A 21657-nucleotide genomic window follows, 5' to 3' on the forward strand; every position below is an offset into this window, starting at 1 on the left:
CAGCTACAGTTATCTCCAGAATGCACACACAGCATGTCCAGCTACCATTTGGGAGATAGTGTTAATTGGTTAAGTCTGCATTAGTGGCTCCGTTCTTTCTCTCTAAGAAACCAGTAAAAGGCAACTGCTCATAGGCCCTGTAGTAGATTCTCTCATGTGGAGTATCACCGGGGTCTATTTTGTCATCTCTCTTCTTCAGTGTGTACGAGGCTGTTAGGGAAATAAGTAGGCAGTGGGAGCAGCACTGACTCCAGCATATCATCTACACCACTTTCAGGCCCAGACAGTACAGTTGATGGGCTCTCTCAATGGCTGTCTTCGATCAGAGCATGAATGAGAGCTAATGAGGGTCAATCCAGATAAGATAGAGGTAATGTGGGTAGGGTGAGGAAAACAATCAGAGAATATGATGGAAATTATTTCCAGATATGTATTTCTTAATGGACTCGTTACTATAAGTTACACACCTAGATGAGCATTTAAAATAAACCGCAAATGCTTATTCAAGACTGCACTCAAAGCTAAATTAATTATCTGAAACGTGGCGCAGTAGCACAAATAACAACTATGGATACATTTATGAAAACCACTTATATATATTAAGAGTATTCTTTGCTTTATAAGTTGCTGTGATAGGGTGCAGAGCATTACTGACTCCCAGTGAACAAGGGGGTAATACCTACTCAGTCATTATCCCTTTTCACAGGTGCAGGGGAAGGGGAGCAGGCTATAATAGTGGCTTTGTGGGAGGGAACAGAGAATGCCTTAGGAAAGTCTGGCCTCACATCCAGGATCCATCACATCAAAGGACTGAGCTGGATCCCGCGTTGGAGACTTTCACTTGTTTACTTTCTGAGCATGTTAAATTATTTGACTTTCTTGTTACAAACACTAACCACTGAGGAAGAGGCATTGCTGACTGTGACTGTTTAGGCATTCCACACACTTCTGCAAACATGATTTAACCTTTTTATAGATTTCACTGTATGAAACCAGCAGCTAGAGGATGCCCTCAAATTCAGGGTTTGTGGCATTGCAAGGGGCTACTTGGGCCTTCCTGAATCCATGGGCAGAGGTCAAAAGAAACAGTATTCTGAAGTCTTCCCTTTCAGCCTTTCCATAATTGCTAGCTAAAAATTGTTTTAGAGAATTTTTGCAGGATAGGTGAAATATAAAGAGGAAAACATCTTCCGGGTTCTTTAACAGATTCTTTAATTATTAATAATTTTAAATAAAAATATGATTGACAATAGTAAAATAGTTTAAAATATCTTGTTCTTAAGTTATGCCAGATGCTCAATGTTATACAACAAAACATATTTTAAATAACTAATGGCCAGAGCGCCTGGCATGCAACTCCCATGTAGGCAGCAGGGTTACATGTGTGTAAGAAACAGTCCAGACTCACAGTCCCCTTGTCTAACCACTAAACTGTGCTGCCTCTCCTGTCTCCATTGGTGTATGGGGCCTATTTTTATGCTTTATTTATATAAGCTGAGTGGTGTATTTAGCCAGAGTGTCACAGCAAGGCTGTTTAACCAGTTCAGTCGTCTAAGATTATATAACCCTGTTGCTATAGAAATGACTATGTTCTATTTTCTTGCTCTGCACAGGCACAAGGTATAAATATTAGGAATTTATATGCCAGGCATTAATTCTCTGTAACACCAAAGGTCTACACAAATGAAATGTCAAACTCATCTTCCTAATTTACATCCAACTTGCAAAACTATTAATTGTATGTTCTGCAGTTAGGTTATATTAGAGACAAACTGAATTTGTTGTTAAAGGGAAACTATAGACCTATAGAAACTTAGTTTTGGGGGGAACAAACATTATTTGATAAAGAAAAGGCTGATCCCGAAAGTTCAAGTGCTGTACAACGGAAGTTTCAAGATAGGCCAGCTCTCTGATCAGGGGCGGCTCCAGGCGGCAAGCGCGTGCCTGGGGCGGCAAGCCACAGAGGGAGGCCTGCTGGTCACTGTGAGGGCGGCAGTCAGGCAGTCTTCGGCGCGTTACCAGCAGACCTCCCGCAGGCGTTCCATTGAAAGCCGCCTGACTGCCATGCTTGGGGTGGCAAAATACGTAGAGCCGCCCCGTCTCTGATTACCCAAACTGTTCTCCAAACTGCTTCATGGTGCCAGGAACTATGTCACTATTTCTTCAGCAGGGAATGTTCTGTATTGATCACTCAAGACGGTGGCTGAAGGCTGGTACTTGTGGAGTTGGCTGGTACTTGTGGAGTTCCCAAAGACATTTTGTTGTCAGTGCTTATCCATTTTTAGGATTTAAGCAGTGGTATGCATGGACAACACATCTCTCTGGAGCTTTAGTACACTCCTCAAGCAGGAGGCCCCTTGAATATACTCTAAATTTCCAGTAAGGTCTTCTTTGGTTCCAAATTCCATTGAAGTCTACTTTCATCTTCTACTTACTAATGCACACTTCAGTGTAGAATGATGAATATTTAGTTCCTAAAGAAACATTGATCATGCACCACTGAAGCCAATGACAGCTTTCTTATTGACTTAAAGAGAGAGCAGGATAAAGCCTTGAGTTCCTAAAGAGAGGGACTGTAGCACCATATCTGCTGCTTCTAACCCCTTTGGAATATGAAGGATTTTTTTAAACATCAGTGTCAAAATTGCAAAACTATTTCCCAAAGCCATTTTTTAATAACGCACAAACTTTTACAGTCTTCTCCTGGTGGGAATATTTTGATATGTTGCTATAACACTTGTCTAGCCCTCCAGTGACTGAACAGAACAGGAGAGAAACAACTGGTTAGTAAAGTGAGTTTTAGTGCTAGGGCCAGGGAGGTGATATGTGATACATTGACAGCCCCAAGGCTGCATCTCCACTGAGAATTTTCAGTGCTTCTGTCACTGCTGGTATTGTACTAATGCTACTCCATAGGTGGTAGCAATGATGGAAGCATGAGTATACAGAGGCACAGGAGTTTTACCACTTTGTTGACTTATCCTGCTCAAGTCTTGTTTTGCAATGGATTCTAGGGGAAAGGCTCAGATAACATGGTGATAAAAGCACCTGTGCCCAGTCTAAGCTAGCTGCGGCAATGCTAAGCCAACCACGAGCAAAGTGGTAGTGCAAATGGAACAAGCACAGACAATCAGCAGCAACGCAGCTTTCTCGGATTCAGCCTTCTACGTGCTTCAACCTCAAGATACTGGAGGACGCACTTGTAGGAGCAAGAAAATAATTCAGTTTCCCTGTTCATTCTGTCTCTGGCTTTCTGCTGAGACTGCCTACAAGGCTTTTGAAATAAGCCAACCCTGTGACAGTTTACAACCTGTCTCCTAGATCTGCAATAAGACCACTGACCCATATTCACATGGGCCACCGAGCAGTCCCCAGCTAACACTGACAGTTGGGCATTACTGACCTAGATCAGATATGAACCAGTGACCTAGAGGTGAAAGGCTCCTTATCCATTAACGACCCCAGGAGTCATCCCATCCCTCCCAAAACAATTTAAATTTCATATATTACTTGTTTTCAAAATGTCTCTAGGGGCTAAAGAGATTCTTTCTCTTTCTTTTTATTTAACGTTAGCAGTTTAAAAATCAAAACAATTTATTCCATGCAGTATTTCATGTTTCATAGCTGTTCTAAGGCTGCCGGAGAAAGAAAGCTTGTTTTGAAATGGCTCCCAGAGGAAGCAGCTGGTTTTATTACCGAATGGCAAACATGAGGCATTGGTTGTAAAGTAGCCAGCAGCCAAACCTTTCTTTCCTGACATGAACAAAGCCCCTGGAAGACAGGGGCCAAAAAGGAACAGGATGGTGATGAGGAAAGAATGGAGAAAATAAGACACAGGATCGTTGAAATACATATACTTGTTCTTCATTTTTATGTCAGTTACCCATGCTAAGGACAGTTTATAATGCCACCAACAAACGATATATAAATAGTATTAGGATACTGAAGCCAGCACATCCGAGTACCATTGTCAATACTATGACATTTTGAATTAGTGCATCCTATCAGGAAATCCTGACTCATAGTCCCTAAGGCTGCCATCCTGTTCCAACAGGAGGAATAGCCTGTTTTAAAAACGACATTGATGTTGCTGCTTTGCTCCTTGATCACTGCAAATGACTGGCTGCTGAGATAACAGAGGACAGCATTAGGGACAAAGCTATAAAATCACTCACAGTCCTGCTTCTGCCCAAGGGTTAAAGAAATAGTTTTTAAGAAAAGAGTTGTCTATTGTAATATACATTGTACTATCTTACAATGCAAGTGCAGGGCATTATGGATCAGTGTGCTGGACTGACTTCTGGATTTATAATATCTGCATTTTAATAACTAATACTGGCTGGTTTTCTTCTAGCTACAAAACACCAAATCTATTCCAGTGTTGGAGAGCTTTAATGGTGAATGGCAACTTGACAAGGGAAAATGACAGAGTTTCAGCAGAGAAGTAAAGAAGAGCTTCCCCTACCAGCTCTGCCAGTAATATTGTGAAAAGGGCACATTTCTTAATTATGGGGGAATCAACTGAATGAAAATATCATACTGATTATTTTGTAATAACTAACAGAGATAGGTTGACACACACAAATCTTGTAATCGTTTATGCTATTATTCTGTTGTTTTCAGAATTTAAGTGAATTTTTTAGCTACACAAATCAAGCTAGTGACAAAATTAAGCTACAGTGTGGCTTTCCACACATGCTACATCCATGCTCAGCTTTGTCTTTGTGTCCATTTTCTACTATCAATAAGTGGTAGAGGAGGGAGGCAGGTAAACAAAGGAGCATATGTGTGATAAGCAGGGAGAACAACAGAAATACCAGTGCAGACTTACTCCAGGCATAGCTTCACTGAAATCAAAGGAATGTCAGCCTGATCCAAAGCCCACCGAAGTCAATGGAAAGACTTGCATGGACTTTACTGGGCTTTGGATCAGATCCTATTTGAGGAGTAAGATATTACAAGAGTAAGGGTGCCAGAGCCTGGCCTATAAAGAACATGAAACTAGACTACTCAAAAGCCAAAATCTGGCATATCTGTTCCGTAATATGACTCTGAACTAGACAGTACATTGGTGAGCCCTTTCTCACGGAGGACTCTACGGAACCATTTCCTGTGAGTAAGAGCTCAACAATGTGAACAAGATGCACAGACTGTGTAGCCCCGGAGAGGGCCTGCCTGCTGCACAGTCTCCACTGAGTAGTGAGATTCTGCAGCACACCTACTGAGGACATGACGTTCACAATTTAGCCCAAAGTGAGCGAGGATGGGAGAATCCGGCCCACTCCAATAAAAATGCAAATTTGGCACTGAACAATGAGAAAATGATTAGCTCTTGCTGTAAATCACTGACCTTTAAAGACCACCTGATATCTCAGAACACTTTGAAACAACATTTTCTTGTAGGAACAGTTCCGCTGACTGCTGAGCAGTTGGATCCTCTTTAGTTGAAGTTTCTCTTGCTTTTTCACTGTGAATATTTAACATCATTTTCTGCTCTATAATTTTACTCCAGCTTCTCTCAAACTACAGTGCTCAATAGCAAGTCGGTGCTAGACAAGCTCCACACTCCTTTGTTTGCCTGAAATTCTTTAGATTCTCTTCTCTTTGGCATTCATCTGTTCCGTACTTAACAGGAAAGCTCCATACTTTGGGCTTTGTCCTTTAACAGCTTCTAGGAAGCAAAAGCAGAAAAGTAGTAACACCAGTAACTATGGCTGGGTGAACTCTGCATTTAGGTCCTAATTTTGGTCTCTATGTCAAACTCTAGTAAAAGAATTTGGCCACAGTGGGCAGGAGTGGCTCCAGGCTCCAGCATGCCAAGGGCGTGCTTGGGCGGCAAGCCGCGGGGGGCCCTCTGCGGTGCCGGGCGAGGGTGGCAGGCAGGCTGCCTTCGGCAGCTTGCCTGCGGAGGGTCCGCTGGTCCCGAAGCCACGGGACCAGCGGACCCTCCACAGGCAAACTGCCAGAGGCAGCCTGCCTGCCGTGCTTGGGGTGGCAAAATCCCTAGAGCCGCTCCTGACCGTGGGGGGTTGTGCCTCTGGGATTCTGTCCCCTGGGTTGAAGAACCTACAGTGGCACCATTCCATGACCAGTATTTCAGCCTTGGGATGCTCGTAGTCTCCGCTGTTGCTGTGCCCTCACCCATATGGGACTGGGGGGGGGGGGGTCTCGCCAGTGGATACATATTCAGTGATTGACCAGTCCCTCAAACTCACTGCAAGGATAGAGAAAGTCTCCGCTTAATATAGCTCATGGACATGAAATGGACTCCCTTCAGCTTGCCCCCACATAGGTTCTGCTGCATTCAGAAACTTCTGAACTCATAGTTTGCACTTTCACATATTGTATGAAACTACTGAATTTCTTCCATATATCCTAACTGAATTTCTTCCATATATCCTATCTCCCCATATCCTAACCTCAGAGTAGCTGCAGTAGATTTCATGCCAGCTCAATGGAAGATGGTTTCTGAGTGTCCCTCTTCAGGAAGGCTCACCTTAACATAATTTGCTTTGCAGAAGTAGTTTAACCTTATTATTTCTTGTTTTAATAATTCACATGGCCTGCATCTGTGTATGGTGAACCTTTAATCTCCTTTGTAAAAGTCACAAGGCCTACATTGTAGATGTGCTAAAAGTACAATTCCTTTAAAATAACTTTACATCTATTCTCATCTACATCACTCTTTGACATCAAAATGTGTTTCTTCTTTTGTTTAGGACTAATTTTAAATGTGCTGTTTTTGGGTTAGGAGAGGAGAGGTGAGAGGATGGTAGAGGGGATAAAAATGGAATGCCATTTTATAAGAAACTATTGACCCATGGGGGAAAATATATTTGGTATAAAAGCATTCTGAATATGCCAACAATTAATTATAAACTTGGATAACTGTGTTCTATGAACCTTCAGTGAAACTCTAGACATCTGAACTTAGCTCATCAGTACAAATGCCAGTAGAAAAAAATAGCACAGTTCCTTTCTCTTTGCATTGCTTAATAAGATGGTTTCTGTTTGTTTATTTTGGTTATCAACATACTGGGGAAAAGTTCACATCCTTTTAACCATCTCATCCTTAGCTAAGATCATTTCCTTTTCCTGCACTGGTTGGTTTGGCTGACAGCTACCTGTGACTACTGTGACCACTCAGGGTAATATTTTATGCAAATACATCCATTCTTATTGTTACCTTGGCTCCCATTTCCACTTCACCTGTTGTGTAGATGATGATAAACCTAGTCTGTGACCTTTCCAGGGAAGTGACTCTCATTTGCATAGTTCTTAGCAGAATTTAGGCCTCTGAATGCTACCACAATATTATTATTATTGGAGTAGTAGTAGTAATAATAATAATAATGCAACTGAAAAAAAGTATACATAGTAAATTCATATATTAAAAAATACATGCAGTGAATCAGAGAAATATGAACTGTTCACTATGCATATATAGGAGATGCAACTGTATCTTTCCTGTTGAGTAGAGACCACAGTTTTATTTAATAGACAAAATATGTATTTCTGTCTGTTCCACAATATCTAATCTATCTATATACCTACCTAGCTACCTTTTTTCTATAGTGTGTATAACCATAATATCAGAGCCTCACCATCATATCCAAGTATTGAATGGCACTTGGTGGCATGGCAGCAGCTTCATAAGTGCCCATTGGGATTGAAACCATTGGGATTTCTTTTAGGCAATCTTGGTTTTAACCATAAAATAGGCAGTTTTAAAATATCACTGAACTTTCATTCTGAGAAGGAGAATTTTCCGAAGTGACATCAGTGCCTATTCTTATCAGGCTTTGTGAAGGAGTTAGAAAAGTCTGTCTAATAAACATTCAGTATATAAATATATGCACTGTAGGCCAAATTATGCATAGGCACATATGTGCAATCCCATAACAATCTATAAGGCTGGGTGAAGGCACTAAGACTAGAATTTGTTCCAATATCTATAGCTCATCATAAATAAGGTAGTTTCCTCTACTGATTAGAATAGGAGTCTGTGAATCAGCCACTTCCCAGCTTTGCCACTATCTCTGAGAGGTATTGGGCAAGACACTTACCCTCTCGGTGCTTCGGTTTTCCTGTTTGTGAAATGGTTACTATAATGACACCCTCTCGACAGTATTGTGAGGTTTAATTAATATTAGTGAAACCCTGTGACATTTTGGACAAAAGGTGCTGCATAAATACAAAGTACTATTAGAGTGGTTGCCATTAACAAGTGGGCATTATATCACACAGCAGTGTTGCAGATACCATATTCTACAGGAAATAATTGCAGTAACTGTGTGGAATCTGTTGGTAAATACTGACATTTTAGTGTGACCTTTTATTGTAATTGGAACAGTTTAGGGCAGGTGAGAAAACTTACTCAAGGAAATGATACATTCAAAACAGTTGTGAATTAGTTTTAAAATTTCCAGTTTGCTCTGAAATGATCCAAGAAGGCTAATGTACAGATGATTAAATTACAATCCTGCAATCCTTAAACAGGCATAATGTCCAGTGAAGCCACAAGTGTGTATACTCAAGTAAGGAGGGCAGAATGAGGCACTTGGTGTTTTGAACTATAAAAGTCCAGCATGAGTTATAGCAAGGCAAATTCTGGATCATTTTATGAAAGACACGCCTGCTTTATACTAGTGTGAATGAGGCAAAAGCAGGCCCACAAATCTGTAGGGAATATTAATACCATCTCTGCATTCTGTCCTTGACCTGTTTGTAGTCAGTATTGTTTCTATTTATTAAACATTTCAGTGAAATTAGTCAGAAAATACTTTTGTGATATATGACCATAAATGTCTGTGTGACCATAAGTGTCTGTATTAATTAAATATTTTGATCTGCATCTCAAAATGCAATTTATATGCTTGACTTCTTAGAATGACAAAGAGGATCAGACAGTTTCCGCACCTTACAGGGGAGACACAGCCATAAGGCTAGTGATTACAACCCACTGAGACTAAATGGGTCTAACTGCCGGACCAGTGGAGAGGCCATCTTGAAGGCATTCTCCAGGATAGGCCCTGTTGGATGCTCCAACTGACTGGGAAAAATCCAATCTCAGGGCTTGACTACATTTACGGCACTGCAGCGGCTCAGCTGTGCCTCTGTAGTGCTTAGTGAAGATGCTACCTATGCAGACAGGAGGGCTTCTCCTGTTGGCATATGTAATCCACCTCCCCAAGGGGCAGTAGCAATGTCAATGGGAGAAGCCCTCCTGTCAATACGGCACTGTCTATACCGGGTTAGGTCGGTACAACTGTGTCGCTCAGGTGTGTGACATAAAGTGATACTTCACACCCAGTGCCCGAAATGAAGAAACTAGTGAGCAATAAGGTAATTGGACCCAAATACCCACAAGGGAAGGCAAGGACTTTTTAAAACCCTCTTTTCCACCAAGAGGGGAGAACACAGACTAACACAGAGGAGCATCTGGATTTATCAGAAGAATGTAATTTGGTTCTGTACTGTTCCTGTAACTTAAGAGAGAAGCCTATATAACTTAGCTTGTGGCAAAGCATACGGTTATTCATGTTTGTTGTTTTAAAATCCTTTTTTTCTCTCATGCTTTGTTCTAACTGCTAAATAAAAATACCTGTTGTTCACTGTCACTGATCACAGATTCCCAGGGGGAGGAAACGCAGATGCCTGAAAGCAGCTGGGAGTGCAGGGTGCTAACGGTTGGTTGACAAAGGGTAGTGGACTTGGATACCAGTCTAAGAGTGAAAGAATTGCAAGATTCTACCTTGTGGCAGATGAGGGAAAGACACCTAATTCCTGAGGGGGTGCTCTTAGAAAGACGAGGATGGGGTCCGAGGTGCCAATTTTGATCTGCATCCCAAAATGAAACTTATGTGCTTGATTTCTTAGAATGACAAAGGAGATCAGATTGTTTCAACAGCCTACAGGTGAAGGAAGCTTTCAAGTACATGGTATTCTACAATTGCAAATATGTTTGCTCTAACTCACAGAGGTGTGTGGGTTTTAAAATGTCTGCCAAATGCCTTTTCCCAAAGACAGCACTTAAACTAAGTGAAATGGGCAAGCTGCTCTCCAGATATTAATGAATTTAATTTCAGGCCTGTATTTATAGCAATGTAACTATCTTCTCTGTCACAACTCTCACATAATTGCATCTATTTGTATTTGCCATCCTGGATGACTCCTCTCAGTTTCCCCATAGATAGCACTTCTCCAACTGCTAAACTCGGTGCATTAATAAAAAGCAGGATTTTTTTTCAAACTCCGTCTCAGTGGACCCTGTCCATTACAAAAATCTTTTTACTCCAACAATTTCCATTGTATCATAACGTAGGCTAAAAATTATAGAAATAGCCACCGAGATTTTTAAAAAAGGGGAATGAAAGAAAGAAATGTGCCCACATCCATGTGAAGACTGTCCATGAATGGTCCTCTATTATAAAGATATGTTTGTTCTCTCTGTAATATTTCATTTCAATACTGTTCCTCATTCCATGTGATTTAGCCTTATGCTCCAGCAGATGACAGAGTGAGACTGCAATGTATGTTGAAGCAGCAAAGATCCTGTGGCACCTTATAGACTAACAGACGTTTGGAGCATGAGCTTTCGTGGGTGAATACCCATGCATGCATCTGAGGAAGTGGGTATTCACCCACGAAAGCTCATGCTCCAAAACGTCTGTTAGTCTATAAGGTGCCACAGGATTCTTTGCTGCTTCAACATACATTGCAGTCTCACTCTGTCAGCTGCTGGAAGCATAAGGCTAAATCACATGGAATGAGGAACAGTATTGAAATGAAATATTACATCTGCATATTACATGCATGCATCTGAGGAAGTGGGTATTCACCCACGAAAGCTCATGCTCCAAAACGTCTGTTAGTCTATAAGGTGCCACAGGATTCTTTGCTGCTTTTACAGAATGTATGTTGAGGAACTCCTGATACATTTTCCTTTCTTCCATAGCAGTAAATTCAAATTAAACAAAGATAATTTTCCCATAGCACTAGGTCCCTCTTTTGCCATTTAAAATAAAGGAAGAGGCATAGGCTGGTTCTGACTGTCTAAAGGAGCTTGCATAAAGGGAATGCAGAGGAAAGAATAAATTAACCTTCAGTAATGTTTTCCCCACTGGTCTGGGATTAGGGAATATAAAACAGAGCCAGATTTTTAAAAGTATTCAGGTGCCAGATGATGCAGAGAGGCACCTAATGGGCTTTTCAAAAGCATCCAGATGCCTAGCTCCCAAGGAGACTTGAGTGCCTAGGTGCTTCTGAAAATCCCGCCAGGTGCCATCTCAAGGCACCTAAATATCTTTACAAATCTAGCCTTGAACCCTTAGGAAACTCACCACTTCCCAGGTGGACATAATATGGAGAGTAGCTAGATTTCCAGTTTTGGAGAGGCTATGAAGAGAGGCTCTGAAGCTTTCGGCACTGCCTCTCTTCAAAGCAACATGGATGGATAATTGGTACTGGATCACAGGCAAGCCAGGAAATGGCATGGTTCATGGATCTGCAACTACTCCCCCACAACCAAATCTACAGAAAGTATGAGTGCAGGGGTAGTGGCTGCCATAACAGCTCATGTTGCATCATACACAATTCTTTTTCTCGCGTAGTCCATCGGTACAACGATGAGGTTTCCATGCTACCTCTTTTTGTGGATTCTGGAGTGACCCTGAAGTCCAAAGCATGATGCACCTGGTTGTGAGCAGATTGGGCAGACAAAGTCATTGGTGAGCGTCTTGGTAGCTATAGCAGTAGTCTGACACTTCTCCTTTGTAGCTAACAGTCGATTGTTTCTGTCCTCTTCAAAGGCTTAGAAAGGTCTGAGTGTTGTATGTTGCCAGGCTGATCTATTTGATGCAGCCTCCTCAAGATCATCCAGTTTTATTGTACCAATGTGTGTGCTACTCTTGATGCTGTCCTTGTAGTGCTTTCTGGGGCAGCTTTAATTCCACTGTCCTTGTGCCAATTCTCTGTATAAAGTTTTTCTGAGGAGTCGATGTTCAGACATTCTAATGATGTGTCCAACCCAGCTTAGTTGGGCTTTCAGCATGCTTGTGGCATGTGACTTTTGGAGAACCTCCAGGTTGGTAATTTTGTCTTGCCAGCGGATCTCAGTAATGGTGCACAGAGTCCGCATATGGAAGGCCTCTAGCTGTTTGATACGCCATTTGTATGGTGTCCAGGTCTCACTGAGAGATGTGAGCACAAAAGCATTGTAAAGTTTTGTTTTTTGTTGAGAGGGTCATGTTGTGGGATTTCAGGACTTTTCTGTGAAGCTTTCTGTGACTGAGAAGCTTTCTGTATCCTGTTCATGATCTCTTTGTCAAGAGATCCATCATTGGAGATGTTGCTGCCGAGATAGGTAAAATTGTCAACTTGCTTTAGTTGGATTCCACTAATGGTTATGCCAAGGGTTACGGCATGGAGTGGTGTATTTACATGTAATACAGATATTAGTAGTTTCCCATTCCCACAGAGGGTCACTGTCTCATATTCAATTCTAATAATCCTTTCATTGGTACCAGTGTATCTGCTTACTCTGAAGGTGGTGTCTGAATGCCAATCTGCTCAGAGGAGAGTCTGTGAGAAAGAAATCAATCTGGTATACATCTGCTACATAAAATGTATTATGCATATTTTAAAAGAATGTAATTTAGGCTATTTTTGTTATTTAAAAATCTATGGCAAGACACACTGTAAATTTAAATATGCCGATTTCAGTAAATATGACTTCATGCATGATCACGGACCGACTCATAGTACCATAGTACAACTAAACTCACCCTCTACAAATATCGCAGAGGTGTCGAGAATGAACAGATTTGACCTAGGTATATCAGGTCCTCCACACTCCAAAAGAAGGGACATTTTGGGCCCTCTTGTGCTTTGCTCAGTACAAACAGCCCTTGCAGTGAAGAGCTCACAGTCTCCAGAGAAAGAGACAAAGGCTGAGAGGAGAAGCAGAGGCACTGAGGGGTGAAGTGACTTGCCCAAAATTGCACAGGTTAGTGACAGAACTGGAAATAGACCACTGGTCATCAGATGCCCAGCTAAAGGTCCTATCACTAGACAACACTGCCTCACATGATGTCACATGAACTGAAGCACAATTCACATATTAGCACAAGCGTTGCATAAAATACAGACATAGTTAAAGAAAAGTAAGTATAATGATATCACTTTTTAAATATCAGACCTAGGGGTGGGTAGTTCTGCAAGGTACATAAATACGTATTAGTACTGAAAGATATTTTCATGTAAAAAAGCTTTGCTCTGTACCTTGGACAATTCAGCATATTGAAATAATTATTAAGAAAGGTTATATATGAAACAACACTGCATGTTGTTAAAAATACATATAAAACTCTGATGACTGATATGCTACTTTAGGTTTGACTTATTTTTCCATTCAACAAGGAAAGCTAAAAAAGGAAGCTCCTATGAGTCGCTCCACAAAAGTCAAAGTGGTGTTGCCTGAGGATAACATTTTTATTGCATTGTATTACATTTTAAGTATGATTAATTACTTCTACTATGCTTAGTATCACTGCATGTCAGAATCAAACTCTGTTTCTTTGGAGGGGGCTAGATTCAGAACAGAGGGTGAGGTCTCCTCATGTGAACTGTGCCTAAGAGCTAGACATGATTCTCCCCCCCACACACACACACCCCTGCACACTAGGGCAGTTACAGTGTACATGAAAGAGTGTAGCGAGTATGCGGTCATGCAAGCCTGGTGCATGACAAAGCATGTGTGTAATAAGGAAATACACAGTATAAAAGGTTAATGTTGCACTGATGGCTTCCTGGCCCAAAACAGATGGAAGATTCATGCTTCCCAGTATCCCCAAGTCTTTTTCCACTTCACATCACCCATAAACTCTTGAATTATTTTAAATTAAGCCCTTTTCTTCCTCCCACCAAAAATTAACTAAATCTTTTGCCTTTTTTCCCATGCTGCTCCTGTATGTATGTATCACTTGGGTTAAGAATTCATGTTAGTTCTCATATAAGGTGACAGCAAATCACAGGATAGGAAACTGACCTTGAAATAACAGATTGGCCCCCTCCCCAAGTTTCTGTTCTCTCTGTGACACTGACCCACCCCTCCACTTTAAAATGACTGTAATTTTGTAGCCTGAGTGTTTTTCCCTCCCCTATTTTCTGAATACACAGTACTTCTTAACATTTTTCATTAGTTCCTTTAACTTCTCTATTCAGTAAAAATCAACTTTTACTAATAACAGTCTGGCCCACACTTTGCTGGTGGGAACCAATGCTGGCACATACTGCTGCCTGTCCCTGCAGATTTTGTTTCACTATCCCACATTTTGGAATGTTGAATTGAAAGGTTACACAGTCCTACTGGAAACAGAAGTCATACAATTAAACCAACACCCATTCCATGACTCACAAATAGATTATATGTTGGGATCCTAACGTTCCAAGATATTTGGAGCTTTTATTTTAATCTTTTGGATTATTTTTGGATTAGCAGAACAATCATGTTTTTAATTTTAAATCCACTAATTAATGTCCAGGACTAGATACAGGCTTATCAAAATACTTTTAAAAAACCATGAACTGTGACCTAATTATGTTTTTGAAATAGACAGCGCTTTTCCTTCCTGGTTCGCCTGGTTTCTTGGTGAAGAGTGTTATAGCTGCATTTCCAGCATATATTATTTAGTACATCCTCTTTTCACTGCTGCTCAGAGAACTGATGTCTAATTGTATTTTACCCACTCATTTTTGTCTCATTGCTACAAGATCCCAAACCTTTTCTTCAGTTTTCTTGAAGTGAATAATAGCCTTTTGGAGCCTCTGAACTGCAGTCTGTCTCCATCGTTTTTGACAGTACCCAGAGTATTTACAACCAACTCAATAAAAATGCATTCATTCTATTAGCTGCTCAGAGCTGGTCTAGCCAAAGCATGGCCCTATTGGGTAAGTGAGACCTCTAGAGTTCTACAACGCACCTCACAGCCACCATTCAACATGGTGCTCTCTCTTGATAAAAGTGCAAAGATGCTTAGATCAAAACAGACCACTGTGTGTTGGTACTTGTAGGGTCAGACTTTGATGTCAGTTACACCAGTATAATTAGGGAGTTAATTATACTGTAGTGAGAGGAGTGATACAGATTTCCATTGGAATAGCTGAGATCAGAATTTGGCCTCTAGCCTCTTAGGGTCATGTTGTATGTTGGAACTCATAATCTCCATGGGTCACACCTTCATATCCAAAAACGATCTGCTCCATTTAATGCAAATTACTAAAGGTGCAGCCCTCAGGCTCTAGACAAGTTTTCAGTGCAACCCTTTTCTGGCAAAGTCTGGGTGCTCCCTGCCCAGAACACATTGCCAACAAAAAAAGCACTGAATGGAGAGAAACAGCTCAAGTCTCATTTCTGATACAAGGGCACACATCACTGTGCAGCCTGAAAAACTCTCTAAGGAATGCAACCACACATTGAAGCATGGCCTCACATCTGAGATTCAAGCCATGTCTAAAATTTGTGTCATGACCTGAAATTGAAAATCCAGTGTCACCTAGCTGTGAAAATTCCTGCCTGTGCAGTTCTTAAAGATAGTTTTAGTAACACTATCTGGTAAACAACACTAAGCCAGATTATTGGGTGTAGCATGGCTGCTTGCAGCAAACTGCTAATGTCATGTGGCGGTAAACCTGGCTCCAAGAGAGTCATCCCAGTACAGAAGTGCACCTGCAATAGTATACAGTAATAGGTGTTTGTGTGCCACACTCTCTCCCTGTTACCAGCTTCTTGTTGTTATAATTATTATTATATTGTATTACCATAGCATGTAGGAGCCCGTCATGGACCAGGACCTCTCCGTGCTAAGTGCTGAACAAACACAAAACAAAAAAAGACAGCCTCTGCCCCAAAGAGCTTCCAGTTTAAATAAAGCAGAGGACGGCTACAGAAAAGGATGTATGTGATCAGGATGTTTCTATGTCACATTCTGTGGACATTAAGACCAGCATGAATTGCAGTCTTACTGTACCTGGTCCTGGCAAGACTGCTATGCTGGGGCCTACTAGATGGGGCAGAGTAGGCCAATTACATCAGCCCTTTGGTGCTTTTCCATCAGGGGAATACTTCCATTGCCCATCGTGGGCTATATATACTGATTTCACAAAAGCAAACTAAATTTGAAAGATAAGGACACAATACATCATTTAGCAGCAGGTTCTGATGTTAAGCTGTTCACAGTCTCTAGAATCAGTAATTTGCTCTACAAGGAAAATATCTGTTAGCAACATTACTTGATGTGCTCTTTAGGGGCAGAACTGAAGACACTGCCAGAGCCTACGGATCTAAATCATTGTGCATGTTATAGGCTGCAAGGCAGACATTTTGTTCTGCCTAGTTCTCTATGCAAGATAACATGACAGTCATCAGAGGACATTTATAATACCTTTTATGGTCAAAGCATGTATAAATATTTCAGCACCTTCATATCTCTGATCTTTGGTAACAAATTGAGGGGCTATATTGCTAAATTTTGCACTTGTTACTAATTCACATACTAAGTGAAATCTAAATATTAAATCTATCTATTTAGCAATGCACCCCAAACACATTTTAAAATTACAGGATGTTGTTCAAGAAATTCAGACCTTTATGACCAAAGTAAATTGTAGGCCTCTCCTGTCACACTAAAAAAAAATAAATCTCTTTATCTCAGTTATTTTGCCTTGATGGAAATTCTATTGTCGATATGTCTATAGTAATTAAATAGTGAAGGAGGGTTATAGATACAACAATAAAACATTCATTCTTCAGCTTCTCTGGCACAGTTTTATATAGTTAATAACTGGCTTTTTTCACTTTATATATTCTTAAATAATTAAGAAAATTAAGTGTATCAGGTTGTTTGACAGGGGAGATTTTTAAAATATTAGATCTATTTTACTTAACGCAAAGTAACTTCATATATTCTCAAAGACCATAATTAAATATCAGTTATAATCACCTAAAAGCTTAAACAACCATAATAAAGTAATATTTTTTCAAGATTGAGAAATGGAAGCTAATTAACAGGATTAAAATGCCTTGGTTGTAACATTAACCTTCTGGACACTGATTTTCCCACTGTATGTGAGAGCAAGACATACTTTACATAAAACCTTGGTTAATTTATTATTAGTTCTTTATTTGTATTGAAGAATCACCTAAAGATCCCAGCCCTGCTGTGCTGAACACTGTAACAAAAAGATGGTCCTTTCCCTGAAAAGTTTACAAAATAAGACAAGTGACAACAGGTGGATACAACAGGAGAATGCAACAGGCAGACTGCAGGAAACACAATGTAACAATAAGTCAAGTATGAACAATGTCATAAGCAGCAGACACAGCACTTCGGCTGCCTAACCACTGAAAATTTCAGAGGACTTTCCCTTAATGTTTATACAAATCTAGGGACAGATCCTCAACTGGTGTAAACTGACATAGCTCCATTGATTTCAAAGGAGTTATGACAACTTACGCCAGCAGAGGTTCTTCCCTCTACAGTTTTTTATTCATTCTCCAATGTCTGTAACACCATCTTAGAAACATGACATTTTACTTCTTCATGTTTATTCTTTTCTGCTTGAGACATTAATTATTTTTTAGCCTACGACTGAAAACACGGCTGTTTTCATTTTATAAAAACCTCCTCTCTGACTTACATCCCATGTAGACTCACAATGAATCCAGCAGGAGTCCATGTGAGTTGATCTAGTCCTTAGTGTGACAGAATCATGGATTTGATAGCTCTCAGTGTTGGTCAATGGCCTGTTGCTCTGTATCCACAGAGGAAATGCAAGATAATATTTTTGTTGGGAGACATTAAAATAGTGGTTGTTTTGTTTTGTTGGGTTGATATAACTTCTGAAATTTTATGCAAGTTATGTCATGTCTCATCAAGACAAGGGTTGTTCTTTTTCATTCCCAATTGCTTCCTCTGTCTTGTCACTCTGTAGTTTTTAACTATTTTAAAGTACAGTTTTAAAAAACTGTATGAAAACATGGTCATCTTGGCAAAATGAGATCCACAGGGCTTCAGGGAGAGAATTCCTCCCAGCTTTGCTTCTGTAGAGTTCCCTAACACCCAACCACATTACTGAAGCTTAGCAAGGAGGGTAGAGCATTATAGTTCTGGTTATCCACATATAGTACTTGCCCTATATTACAGAGCGCAGATACCATGGCAATAGGTGGGTACAAATAATGGGAGAACAACACTGATTGCCCAGCAGATTTCATCTTAAGGGCCATATTCTGATCCCTTTATTCACAATGAATAGAACTTAATTATATTCCAAATAGTCCCACTGAGTTCGATGGAGATATTCATGGAGTAAAGTGCTAAACAAAATGAGACAGTCAGAATCTGGCCCTCAGTATTTGATTCATAAAAACAAAAAGAAAAAAATAACAGCTTCCTTGCCAGTACTCTGTTTGTTTCCTAGGTTATTACTAGGAGAAGGTGAAGTTGGTGAAAACTGTGTTGCAGCATTCTTTGCTCATCTGTTATGTGCTTTTGTAACAACTTTAACATTTCATATTTTGCAAAACTTCAAGGACCCATTTCCCTGTCCTCACCCACAAGACACTAGCTTGTGAAATTCACCTTTGGCACAAAGCTTCAGACTTGCAAACTGTCATGTAGTGGTGCTGTGGTAGCCATATTTGGCAATTTTTTCAATGTGTTAAAACCACTGCTATTACTGCTACTTTTTCTCTTAATTGTTTGCAGATGCCTCAGCTGATCAGAGATTTCAGAGGGCAGTTGCCCTTAGAACACAGTAAACTAAATGTGATGTAGGTAGCAGAAAAAATATGAAACAGCGGCACTGCAACAAGCTTCTGTCAGCCCAAAGTTAGAGGGTGGCTGCCCTTAATGCAAGGACACACACATGGTGTACTTCATAGATGTGGTGAAAAATAAACTGTGCAGAACATAAATAACAGACAAAAGCATAGAGGTCGAAACTCTTGTCAATGTAATTCAGGCAACACCAGAAATGTATTTTATAATTAATTTATATCTTTTTCATCTATCTTGATGCCAAAGATATATAAATTAGGAAAGAAAGAAAGCATCAAATATTAGTGCTGTTCTGATTGTTAGACATACCCCACACATATTTATTATTTCTCAAAAAAATAAACAAACAGCCCCCTTAACTAGAACTAGTTTTTCAGAGAAATGGAGACCAAATGACTTCTGAGAACCCTCCTGATCACATGATGTCAGCTCACCCAGTTAAGAAACCAGATCTCGTACCACGGGACTTATCATAGAAATGCAGGGCTGAAAGGTACCTTGAGAAGTCATCTACTCCATCCTCCTGCACTGAGGCAGGACCAAGTATACCTAGATTATAATGACCAATCACAACCAACAAACCCAGCTCGAAAACAAAAAATATAATACATAGTTTTGCCATGACATTTTCAGTTATTCTAGTAGTTAAAAATGAATTGTGTGAAATTTGAAACTTAGCATCTCAAAAATGCTGCAAATTTACAGATGTGCCAATGTCAATGAAATATTTTCTTGACTAAAAATTTGCCCACCTCTACTTACCACCCATCATACAAGAAAAAAATCACTTTCAGGATTATTATTCTTGCTACAATAAATAGTTTGTGCCTAATTTGTTTTTAGTTACAATGCACCGCACTGAGCTCATGAATAAATTCAACTTCTAACTTACCTTGCCAAAGCTTCCCTTCCCGATTGCTCGGAGTATCTGGAAGTGGTCAAAATTCACTACAAAGTAAAAACAAAAGAGTTTTAGTTCCTCATTTCCAGATATTTTCCTACCAACTTCTTAAAAAAAACTCAAAAAGAAAAAATAAGGAAAAGAGATGAGTAACTGATAAAAAAAAAAGTACGTTTTGATAGTTGGACAAGTTGTTGCCAAAAGATCAGTATATTCCAGAGAAGATTTTTATTTAAAGAAAACCAGTCGGATGGGCCCTTTGTATCAGCTTTAAAGTTAATTGCTTTATAAGGACTCAGTCCCCCTTACCCTGCTTATGGCCAGAATCGTCTAGTTTCTAACTCCTGAAGTTTCTTTTAATCATGGTTCCTGGATGTCTCATACCCCTATCGACAAAAATAAAAGGATACAACTAGGACCCAACTCTGACACTCTTCTAGTGAGCAATGCCTCACTCCATGAGGAGTTTTTTTCAATGAAACTACATGTGGAGTATGGTACTATTCTGTGTTGGTATCACAGAGTGTGTTGGACCATAGTGACTCTGACTGGCCTCTGAACTTTCCTTTACCAAGTCCTCTTTCTCAGCTGACATTGTTTGACTTTCACCCACAAATTGCACCGAAAATGCTCTCTAGCATAGTTAGCAGTGTGCTTAATTTAAAAAAAATTGCAAATGTATATAGAGATTTAAAAAAACAACTAAAAGTCAATTGATTTCAGGATAATGTCCACAGTGTATGAGGATAGGCACTTATATAGTAATATATAAATAACAGTTTGTTAAGTCACATGCCAATATTAAACTGGTGTATCACAAGTTAAAAAAAACCCCACAAAACACAAAAACTTAACTTATTACAAAAAGGAGACAGTGAATGAGTGCATGCATGTGTTAAAGGCTGTATGGACGGAGGGCTCAGGGACACAATACAAACAAGTCCCACTGCTAAAAATATCACAATGCTTTTGTAATCCATCGTTATAGATGGCTGCTGTTCTTGTACATGAAGAGCTTATTACTGTGCATGCAAGTTATCATAAACCTAGTCCCAAATTTGGACCTTAGCGTCCAAAATATGGGGGTTAGCATGAAAACCTCCAAGCTTAGTTACCAGCTTGGACCTGGTAAAGCTGCCACCACCCAAAAAATTAGAGTGTTTTGCGGCACTCTGGTCCCCCTAAAAACCTTCCCTGGGGACCCCAAGACCTAAATCCCTTGAGTCTCACAACAAAGGGAAACAAACCTTTTCCCTTCCCCCCTCCAAGTGTTCCTGGAGAGATACACAGAAGCAAGCTCCGTGAATCTAAACAGTGGGACTCCACCCTCCCCGTTCCCAGTCCTGGAAAACAGAATTACCGAGAGCTAATCTCTCTTCCCCCCTCACCCAGAGGGAATGCAAAGTCAGGCTAGTAAATCTAACACACACAAATTTCCCCCTGAATTCTTCCTCCCACCAATTCTCTGGTGAGCACAGACTCAATTCCCTGGAGTTCCCCACTAAAGAAAAAACTCCAACAGGTCTTAAAAAGAAAGCTTTATATAAAAAGAAAGAAAAATACATAAAAATGGTCTCTCTGTATTAAGGTGACAAATACAGGGTCAATTACTTAAAAGAAATATGAATAAACAGCCTTATTCAAAAAGAATACAATTCAAAGTACTCCAGCAACAATAGACATGTAAATACAAAAAAAAACATATAAATCACTATCTGATCTTTTGTACTTACAACTGGGAAACAGAAGACTAGAAAGGCAGGAGACAGAAAAAATCACTTCTCATAGCCGAGAGAGTACAGGCAGAAAACCAAAGAACAAAGGACTCACACACAAACTTCCCTCCACCCAGATTTGAAAAAGTCTGGTTTCCTGATTGGTCCTCTGGTCAGGTGTTTCAGGTACTTCTTTCCAGGT

General features: G+C 40.1%; 1 protein-coding gene across 4 annotated transcripts in view; it reads right to left on the bottom strand.

The window, feature by feature from the left end:
- STK32C (serine/threonine kinase 32C) overlaps positions 1 to 21657 on the bottom strand; it is a 225026-nt gene that overhangs the window by 66059 nt on the left and 137310 nt on the right. For all 4 annotated transcript variants that reach the window (XM_030570519.1, XM_030570516.1, XM_030570518.1 and 1 more), the window contains exon 2: positions 19732 to 19787. In XM_030570519.1, coding sequence (XP_030426379.1) covers positions 19732 to 19787 — 56 coding nt within the window. The remainder of the gene's footprint in view (positions 1 to 19731; positions 19788 to 21657) is intronic.

This window comes from Gopherus evgoodei, chromosome 7 (genome assembly GCF_007399415.2).
Source record: "Gopherus evgoodei ecotype Sinaloan lineage chromosome 7, rGopEvg1_v1.p, whole genome shotgun sequence".
NCBI classification, from domain to species: domain Eukaryota; kingdom Metazoa; phylum Chordata; order Testudines; family Testudinidae; genus Gopherus; species Gopherus evgoodei.